This window comes from Protopterus annectens, chromosome 15.part0, assembly GCF_019279795.1.
Source record: "Protopterus annectens isolate FY-2018-M chromosome 15.part0, PAN1.0, whole genome shotgun sequence".
Taxonomy (NCBI): domain Eukaryota; kingdom Metazoa; phylum Chordata; order Ceratodontiformes; family Protopteridae; genus Protopterus; species Protopterus annectens.
The window spans coordinates 282,467,141-282,478,051 of record NC_056749.1 but is presented as its reverse complement, the minus strand read 5'-3'; the positions used below and the strand labels follow the sequence as shown (position 1 = coordinate 282,478,051).

Here is a 10,911-nt window from a genome sequence, read left to right as displayed (position 1 = left end):
CTATGACTTAGTGAAAAAAGGCCAGCATAGTATAGTGAAAAAAAGGCGAGCAAAGTATAACCACTTTGCAGAGGCATGAATTCAGAACAGTTTATTATAAACAGTTTATTAAGTTTGTCATTAGGCATTTGTCAGTGTGCATAAATGCATGGAAAGTAGTCAGCTGTTATACCTGACCAAAAGACAAATGTGTTCAGTAATGCTGTTTTCTAAACTTTCATTAAAATAAATTCCACCAGAAGCTGACTCAATGTATATGTACACCAACTTATAAAGCCCTGGAATCATAACTACCACTGTATATGCCTGCCTATTTCTGTTTTTTATAAATATATAGATATGTATACCCGCGGTGGTGGTGCTGCGGTAGCGTTGTCGCCTCACAGTAAGACGCTGTCCGGTTTGATTCTCAGCTAGAGCGTCTTCGGGGTGAAGACATGCATGAATGGGCGTACCTTCATTGAAGGTTGTGCATCAGGGCTGGTAACTCGGCACGTAAAAATCATCTACCAATCATTAGCGGACCGGAGTTCCGCTGTGGCGACCCCTAACCGGGAAAACCCAAAAGACACAAACAAACAATAAATATATAGATATGTGTGTGTGTGTGTGTGTGTGTGTGTGTGTGTGTGTGTGCGTGTGTGTGTGTGCGTGTGTGCGTGTGTGCGTGTGTGCGTGTGTGCGTGTGTGTGTGTGTGTATTTGTGTGTGTGTATTTGTGTGTGTGTGTGTGTGTGTGTGTGTGTGTTTATATACATATATATATATATATATATATATATATATATATATATATATATATATATGTATGAACATTTATTTATTTATTTCAGCTACTTCAATATCTTCCTAACTTTGCTTTGGGATGAGGTCAAGTTCTCAGGAAACAACAAATGTCAGGATAGCTATAAAATCTACTGTGATTTAAGCAAAAGCCAAGTAAGCCGGCTGCATTTCTAGTAGTTCCTTGCTTTCACAGTTTGTTCAAACTGTTTTCAGTTTTGCTAATATTTTCTACCAACAGCAAAAAAAAAAAAAAGTGAAAGAAGGAGGAGTCTTGACAGACATGGGTTTTGTGTCAGCATAAAGTTATTATTCTGTTTATAGGCTCAAACCATGTATTATAGTATTACAAACCAAAGATGCATCACTAATGAGAACAATGTTTTTGTCATGCAAAACTTAGAACCAGGCTGCTCTGATGAGACAGGAGGGAGAGACACAGACCACAACATTTTAAGCCCACCCCTTCCTCTTATGATCATGTATGGGGTAGTAAAACTAACATCTATGAACAAACAAAACGTCATTTGATGAAGCATGGAGCCCTTTCCTAGACTGAGGACAACAAACAAACCAATGGCTAACAGTCTTTACTGACTTGTTTGGGATCAGCCATGAAGGCAGCTAATTACAGCTGTTGTTGTTAGAAAAAACGGTGCAGCTATGATGATAATGCACATCAGATTATAAGGTAAGACAGCATGGAAAAATGAAAAACAGAAAAGGCTTATCGGTCTCCATTCTGTGCAGCAATGCAAAAGAAAGTAGCAGTTATATGAAACAGAAACAGCATGGGATGCTTAATGAGACATCAGTTGGTGTCAGGTTGGCAGCCGGGGGATCTTGGTTAACATAATAAATATATTAGCAGTCACAAATGACATCTGCAGTTGTAACTCTTTACAGAAGCAAGTCAAAATGCTATCTGAAGTCATTTTTTGAGTTTGAATTATATTTATCAAGATCACTTTACAGTGGGTATTATTAAAAATAAATAATAGCAATGAAGAATGTTCCTGTTATGCATATAAAGGAAGCAAGCTGTTTGAATAAATTTAAAAATAAGACATCAAATCAACTTTGGTGAACATACTTGGTGCATATGATAAGAATCAGCTGCTATAAGAGTACATTCCTTCCCTGTTTTGCTACATGTATGTAGGTATACAGATATGATCAGGGTGATTCAGCATGAACCATGTATACAGGTGTACAGATATGAACAGGAGTAATCCACGATCACCAGCAGATGAGCTCACACTATAGTGCACTTAGCCAGTGCATGTGACATTACACAGTTTTACCAGACTAACCTGGCTCTTAAGAAATGCAGAGAGAGAGAGCATCCTTAAGACTGTAAAACAAGATACTCTGGTCACAGTTATATCATATGTATAATCTAGAGTCACAGCAGCCATCAGATACCCCAGACATAGCTGTGCAAACTCCTGACCCCCCCCTCATCAAACCAGAAATTCAAGCTTGTTTCAAAATGAGAAAGAAAAGACCTACATACTGAAAACTCTCCATAGCTGTGGATGCCATGTCCACTGGCTCTCTATTACATGACTAGATTTCTTCCTCATTGTTTGGTTCAGTTGCATCTGTACAAGATCTCACTGTGCAGGGACATTCCACAGGAAGGCTTATTTGCTAAGAAAACATTCATGCCCAGCATACTTGGGAACCCATTTTAGATCGTATTCATTTAAGTACAAATATTTACTCTAATCCTGTATCCAGAACTAGATAGAGACAAACAACTAAACCAAGTGAAAGCATGATGGTGACTAACTTGACTAATTCAGTTGATTTCATGTCTCAGACAATGCCAGTCATTTTTTAAAGCCTGCCAATAATGATGCTTTTCTAAAAAATTTAAATCTTGACAAAAGGATGTCAAACAAAAAATAAATAAATAAATAAATAATCAGTAATCATTTGCACATGTTACATCTGGGATGGGGGATGTCTTCCTCTGACCAGTGCTAGAAGCTGAAACTCCAGGAATGTTTATTCATACTTTTGAATTCCTTACAGGAAGCACTGTGCAAACACATGAAACTACTGAAGTCTGCTGCTCTCTTTTCAGAGGTTCATAACTGGCCCCTAATGTTTCTCTGCTGCCTGGAATTAACTATATTATCTGGCAACAAATTCAATTTAGCTATGCAAAAAGTGAGAGAATATGAAAAGAAAATTAGAAGAGTAAACCTGTGTCACACCTTAAATGACAAAAGAAAACATGACCAACTCCTCCCCTTCCTAGGAATATATAAATATCCATAGGTTTGCAGCCTTTTCCATGTTTTCTATCAACTTTGGGGGCATTACAACGAAACATGTTATTTTAAACATACGAATGGGTACAGTGTCCTCCTCATACCACAAGCTTTCAGCAGTGCAAACTGAGTTACTAAGACATGTAAAACCCTTTTCCCCTGGGCCTCACTAGAAGCAGGACTTTGATCTCTGCAATTAGTTATTACAGCTAGTAATATAGATAAAAAAATACACTGCTTGAAACTCCATAGAATTCACATGATTCTGTTTCTGAAGATTAGTAAAAGTCCATCACTGTAAAACACAGAGCACTGGCTGGGGTCAAGCAAATTGATTAAAGTAGTTTCTTCAAGTCGCATCATAAACTACAAAGGACTGAAAAGAGATGTTACTTACTTCTTGCCTTTCAAACAGTTGTAAAACCCAGCCATTCTCAGTCACAGAAGCTTATATAATTTTCATTATCTGTGAAGCTCAGAAGAGCGTTCCTGCAGCTGCCAGTCCTTAGCTTTTTGTTCCTAAATTGCCTGCATGCACACAGCCACAAAAGACAGCATGCCGTTGCAATTACTTGCCAGATCGAAGGCAGCAGATCACTTTTCCAGTCCCAGAGTCCCTGCTGAACTAGGTCCAGGAAGGCTGTACTATTTCCATAAATGGATTGACAGCCCAGCCTCCCCTTTCCTTGTTTCTTCACATTCACTCTTCCTCTTGTTAGCTTGACGATGTTCGGCACAGTTCGAGTCCCTTCAGGATGACTGCCTGCCTCACTGATAATTAAGCAAAACAGCCTCCCTAAGACTTCTTGCTTTGCCCCTCAACTGATGTGTCATGTTTCAATGCCAGGGCTTTCCATATGTCACAGACACACACACACACATGGACATTGCTCCTTACTGGAGTGTAATTTAAAGATGCAGTAACAGTTTCAGAGTCTAAACTTGCACATGCTGCGTTATGATTTCCATAGTTTATAATTCAGCATTAATAATACAGTAAGCAGCCTGCTGTCCTGGGATCATTTTTTTTTTTTTTTTGGACTAGAGGTATCAGACAAACAGTTTTCTTCTGTATACTACCCAGAGCTTTCTTTGTTTCTCAAAGAAGTAAAATGCAAAAAAAAAAAAAAAACATAGTCTGTTAATCATAATTACTAAATTGTGAGGTAAAGGTGGAAAATGAAGCACCGGATATGATAAACAAGGAAACACTGTCCCACTTGTTTCCTAAAAGAGTTGATTATATTGTCTTATAGGTAACATTTATTTGCAAAAAATGTGACTTTTTTTTCAAAATACTTGGCAAACACATAATCTGAACCAGAAGTATCTGCAGCGATCTACAAGTTTCCTCAAAATCTAAAATGTACAGTTTCTTTAATAGTGATGGGGGAGGGGGTTCTTTCTCCCTAAATCCTATTTGCACTTCATCAACTCTTTTTTTTATATACCAGAATCGAGTCATAGTACTTTGCAATAAGTATCAACATTGTTGGGAAAAAGCTGTTGGCAAAAGAGTATTCAGAAGACCTAACTGCACTGTCCTATGTAAGGTGGCACACATCTGTACTTGGGAAGTACAGACCGATATCAGGACTGGTGTAAAGCCCGAGGGAGCCCTTTTCTGCTAGTTTACTATTGTTCTTTAATCATTCTGGATAAAGACTGATAGATGTTTTCTTTTTTCCACCACCTCTTAAAATATAATTTGTTGAAAAGCTGATCTTTAAAGCAAATAGGACATTTTAGAAATCTAAAACTCCAGAAGGCAAAGTTGGTATAGGTTTCTGGAAGGAAGATTAGCTTCACAGGGGGCCAGTGCAAAGCCATACCTCTACACAGAACTTGCCACAAGCTAAAATTTCTTTTGGCTTCTTCAGACTGCATGGCATTAACCATGCTATTTCTTAAATAAAAGCATGTTTTGTTTACTAAAACTGTAGGAGACCATCTTTCCCTTCTTTCTTATTCTTCTTTCTTTGACCTCTTGTACTGCCTTTAATTTTACAACTCTGCTTTTAGCAGTAATATCTGTTATTGCATTTTACTTGCTATTTCTCCACAGTATTTTATCCCTGTCTTGTACCTGCATGTCAGCCTGGCCCAAGTTACTGTAACACTAATAGTTCCCTGTCGCCCTTCATTGCTTTTTCATCCTCCTTATCTGATCTCACCACATTTCCCTCAACACAGCTTCCCCACTTTACATTTGTTTTCTGCACTGCCTTATACTTAGCCTACTGTTATTGTTTCTTAAATACAGTTTTTTTATGAACTAATTATGCCTTTAATTCTCAGACTGTCCCACATCTGATATGTTCTTAACTGACTTTGCAGCTTTGTTGTTTTTTTAAGTCAGAAGTTTAATTTATATCTTCTGTATTATATACATGTATAATAAGTTCATTAAGGTTGAAACAAGTAAAATGTTTATGAATATAGATATCACCACATTTGCGTAAGTATTATTTGATATATTTATAACCGGGAAAAGCCAGAAGAAGAAGAAGAAGAAAATTATGTATACTGAATGCTGGCCTTTGTTAAAGTGTGTATTTTTTCATTTGTTCTGAATTTGTATAAATGAGAATTTTTGCATCTGTATATAATAGCCTTGCCAGTGATTAAGATGGGTTCATTTGGAGCAGTTCACTGTTCTGGTTATCAAACATTAAATCTAACAACAAAAAAATCATGCCTATATATTAGTACAGCGTAGTTATGGTAGTTGGCCATAATTCATGAGACCAGGATGTGAATTCTGTCAACCTTATCCACATAACATATGGCTCTGGGCAAGAAATTTCATTTTAGGTACTCCCTGTTCACCCCTAGTAAAGGGAACTTTCATTTGAGTTGAGTCAACTTGTTAACTAAATTAAATATGTACATAAAATATGAAATACCTGTACTGAATGTTTAACAAGTCACAACAAGATAAACATTGATGGGGGTCTAATTAGCCAAATAAGGTAATCCACATGCATCAAAGTGTAGTTTTTGCTGCACTGGTTTCAGTAAATTTTAGCCAATGTCCTCATCTGTAGCTGGCTACCAGTAGCACTGTGCTTGTATGTGCTAGATATCAGTCACACTAGATGTGCGCTACTGAATTAAGTATACTACAATCTTGTAGAAGGAGCAGTATGTTCTATATGGTTGCCCATTGAAAGCCAAAACACACAGATATAACTCAGCATTAACCTGCAACTATGTTACATTTACTTACAAAGCGGGCTTAGCTCACTTAATACATAAAGTATGACAGCATGGATGCATTTTACTGAAATAATAATGGTTCACCTTTATAGTCTGAAGCACAAGGCAATGCCAAGTCCCTTACTAAATAAGAGTCTTTAAATGCCACAGTACACTCTCAGAAGTGCATTCCTGAAATAGAGTTATTTTTGATGAGCTGTATATGCTTTAAGAATTTCAGCTTCACTTCAATAAATGCACAAATGAAAACCACTGTTGTCCATTTGACAGTAGTAACATAGAAGTCTTTTTCTATTAAGAATGAGATGCCATGGTTACATAATTTCACTGCATAACTGTGGTGGTGGTGCTGCGGTAGCGGTGTCGCCTCACAGTTAGACGTTGCCTGTTCGATTCTCAGTTAGAGAGTCTTCTGTGTGGCGACATGCGTGAATTGGCATTCCTTCGTTGAAGGTTGTGCGTTAGGCCCGGCAAGCCAGCATGTAAAACTCTACTGCCAATCATTAGCGGAGCGGAGTTCCGCTGTGGCGACCCCTAACTGGGAAAAGCCAAAAGACACAAATATAATAACACTGCAAAAACGTGTTTTCTTACTTCTTAACTTGTGCAAAAATGTAGAGGTGACACACAAAGACTTCTTTCACTACTCCATGCATCCCTAAGAAAAGAAAAGAAAAGAATAGCGTTAGCTTTTATTATTTTCAGGCTTACCACTCAGAAACTGTTTTTTTTTTAATTCTTTTTTTACCATTTCTTTGGTGGCACTTACTAAATAGGAAACCAGTTCTTTTTCACATTTCGTGTATGAGGTGCACACTGGTAAGGCATGATGTCAACACAGTAATTCTTGTCATGGCAATACTCCTTCCCTGCTAAAACGTTAGAGTCTCCCATCATAGGTTCATAGGTTCATAGATAAGTACTAGGCTAGCTGCCATCCCATGGTCAATAACTATATATTACCCATAGTGAGAATAACTGGGATCGTACTATAGATAATTTGAGTGGACCCATACATGGGATAAAGTATTTAGGAGCTTCCCCTGTCCATTAGAAGTAAAGGGGGCAGTGCTAAGGTATATTTTCAGTTTCTCATCCATACATCCAAGTTGCGCTTGAATATGGATGAGATTTGTATTACATGGATGGGGAATCTGTTCCAGAGCAGCGGTATCTCCTGTGAGGTAAACCTGATCTTCCAAACCATTCTGTTGATGTTACAGAAGAGGATTAGATCTCTAGACCAAACATTTCTGATGCCATTTAACATGCTGAAGTGCAGTACATCCATCAGTACTGGGTCAGAGGTTGCCTGTATCCCAGACATAAGTCACCTTTTAGCAAGTCTGTAGGATACCATGTATAGTGATGGGGATTTAAGTTAGTCCATGTAGAACATATTGTTTTGTCCTTGTATTCTTTTAGTAAGGTATTTCTGTGGGCGTTCCAGTCATGGAACTGGACTGTTCTGCAGAATCAGACTGGCACTGTGCCACAAGCCAGCTTACAGAGATCCCTGAAGGTTAATTACTAAATCTTCATGCCCATGAATATAGGTTGATGGCTTTCCAAACTCAGTGATTCATTGCCAGTAGAGCAACTAACAAATTTCCACATAATATTTGCACATGCAGTATTAACATATTAATATATACAAAGTGCTTTATTACAGGGAAGGAATATATGAGAAGCAGTGTGCCAATCTTTTGTACACAACAGTGCTCCCATGATGACATACAAATCTGTTATGGCTATAGCTAGGATAACAGGATAGGATTTCAGGTTAAAGATAAGGGGGGTCCTTATCAAATCTAATAGCTGATCAGATGATCTATTAGCAGATGGCTAAGAGGCAGGTTGTTGAGAGTGTTTATTCCATAAATCCTAGAATGTTTTGAATAAAGGAGGAATCCCCCTCATGGATTCATGTACTTTAATATCTACAAAAGTCTTCTCTTGTGGGAAGAAAGCTCAATAAGAGGCCAAGTATCATTTCCCTAATAATGTTGTTAGCATCATTAAACCAGATTTCTGAGTAGAAGGGTCCTTGTAATCTGAAGTAATGCACAGAGAGATGTGCTAATCCATAACAGAATACTTACCCATGTCTGAAGAACAGAGGGAAAGATCTTCCCTTTTTTTTTTTTACCCAAGGTATTCTTAGGTATAGACATAGGTACAGATTGTTCAACTCAAAATTCTGCCCTACATCAGTAACAGAAAGGGACAATCATTGGTCCCAATGACTCCTCCAAGGAGGTCAGAATAATACCCTCTGCCAATTTTTTCTTGTCAACGGTAGGCAGAGTTGAGACAGTTATCTTGGGTAAAAAAAAAAAAAGAGAGAGACATTTTTGTTCTTTCCACTATTGCCACAGTGGGCAAACTGATCACAATTATAGTCACTGCCCAGTCAGCACTGTGCTATTGTAGGATAAAGGCCTAATTACAGCCAGATGACTCAGATTTGACTAGTGGCAAGGGCAGTGAACTAGTCAATGTGAGTGGGGTCATACCTCTCAACTGTCTGTGATTTTCAGTGATGTCCCTAATTTTGATGCAAATTTTAGTTATTTCCCCTCTCAATCCATCCTAAAACTGGAGACTTTTGGAGAAAATGTGGTGAATTACACTTAATAAATTCTGTCAGTGTCTCAGGTTAATAGTACTAATATTTTAAAAGTATCCCTGATTGTTCTTGATTATTTGAGGATTTGTTCCTGATTTTGTTGAGACTTGTCCTTGATTAGTTGAGAGCTACAGTGGGGGGGGGGGGGGGGTGACAATGTAAAATAAAGCCTGCTTGTCTCCCTGAGGAAAAGAGAAGAGAGGGCATGCTGGTTGCTTACCTGTTTGCTGTCCCAGGTGGAGATCAGCAGAAGGTAGAGAGGTATAAAGCAGGTAGAGCAAGTGGGCGGGGATCAAAGCTGTTTACCTCACCTTAGGGATGGGACTGGTCCCATATGCATGCCCACATGCTGCTATGCAAAGCTAGTATGTGGAACTGGCATTTGTGTGCAACAAACATAAATTATTTTCAGGCCCCCTCTCCAAAAAAAAATAAATAAATAAAATGGAAATTCTTTGGGACAATGTGTCTACTACTGTTGGACTTGTTAAAGGATTTAGCTATCATCAGCAGAAATAATGACAAATATGATAAAGTACATTTTAATAAAGAAAAATTAATAAGAACCACTTAAAGATACTGAACTGTAGTGTATGAAACCACTTCCAGCCTGTTAAGAGTTGCGTAACACTCAAAACAGCAAGAAGAACTGAATGGGGCTTGCAACTTGTGTGCATGCCACTTCAGCACAGATGATTAAGGGTATACATGTGCTGCTTAGGTGTCTTGTGCTTTGCTACATCAGTATAAATTCAGTACAAAAACTGTCAGAGAAGCTAACTGCTTGTGCAATGTATGGAAGGAAAAAGGAAGGTATTACCCAATGTTATGACTTACTGTTAGTGGCTCTCCCTGCAGAAGACTTGTGGAAGACAGGTCAATGGAAGTGTTTGAGGGTACCTCAGACAGATGGAAAAGGGAAGGTGGTGAGTAAAAGTAGGGTCAGACTTACAGGGATGCTACCTGCAACAGTTTTATTCAGAGACCGTGTGCCATCCTCTGTTAGCACCTGTGTGTATTCATATGAGGAAATCAAGAGAAAGAATCAGAGGAGAATAAAATATTCAGAGCATAATTCTTTGTTGACATGATTAATTCAAAATAACAACATGGATGAGACAATAGAAAAGATCTGAAGACTGAATCTGGTTACATGAATTTATTTTAGGTAATCCTTAAGGGTTATGTAACAAGTTAACTCAGCATTCAATACTAGAGTCACTGTACAAGTAATGAGGTAAGTCAGTTTAGTTACGTTTTTACTTGAGTGTTTTCCAAATGAAAAAACTATATGCTTAAAAATCCAAAAATGAGTTTAGGGTAATAAAAGTGTAGTAAAATGAATGTGTGTTAATGAAATAATTACCTTGAAATAACTTAACACAAATAACCCTAAAATGAGCTCAATTCTTAGCTTCATTCTACTAATCAGCAAACAGACATCCAATGTCTCCTTGTCATGAGACAGTAGAGTGGCATAGCAATTTAATACATAGCAATTATTATGTGTTATAAACACCATCATAGGTCAGAAAACAACTAATGTCAGACTTACTTTCCGCCTTATCTCAAAATGAAATAGTATAGTAGAAAGGCATAACGACTGCTCTCTGCATGATGTTCACATTCTGCAGATGCTCTTTTGTTAGCAGGAGACCTTCAAACAAAATTCACAGCAACAAATTGCTGTGTTATATAGTTATATTTTATTATCATTATTTTAATTCGAATATAAGCCAGAAATGGTGATCATATGGCTAAGTCTGGCCAGAATGTCTTTACATTTTCTGTCTGTAAGCAACTACTAAGAGTCATATTATGCAGAACATATAAAACTGTCCCCCAAATCTAAAAATGTAATTTAGTAAATGGAGTCTTTTTTTAGTTGTGGTATGATTAAAACTGCAAAAAGAAATCACTGTCATCTAAAAATGATAACTCCCAAAACATATTTTCAGATCTTTGGATATGTCCTGAATAACTTTACCTGTAAAATTAA

At 37.6% G+C, this 10,911-nt stretch overlaps 1 protein-coding gene across 2 annotated transcripts in view; it reads right to left on the bottom strand.

Annotated features, from left to right (window-relative positions):
* LOC122789646 (acrosomal protein KIAA1210-like) overlaps positions 1–3,874 on the bottom strand; it is an 828,389-nt gene extending 824,515 nt beyond the window's left edge. For both annotated transcript variants that reach the window (XM_044057056.1, XM_044057057.1), the window contains exon 1: positions 3,462–3,874. In XM_044057056.1, the coding sequence (XP_043912991.1) occupies positions 3,462–3,496 (35 nt within the window). In that variant the 5' untranslated portion in view covers positions 3,497–3,874. The remainder of the gene's footprint in view (positions 1–3,461) is intronic.
* Between the last annotated feature and the right edge of the window lie 7,037 nt (positions 3,875–10,911).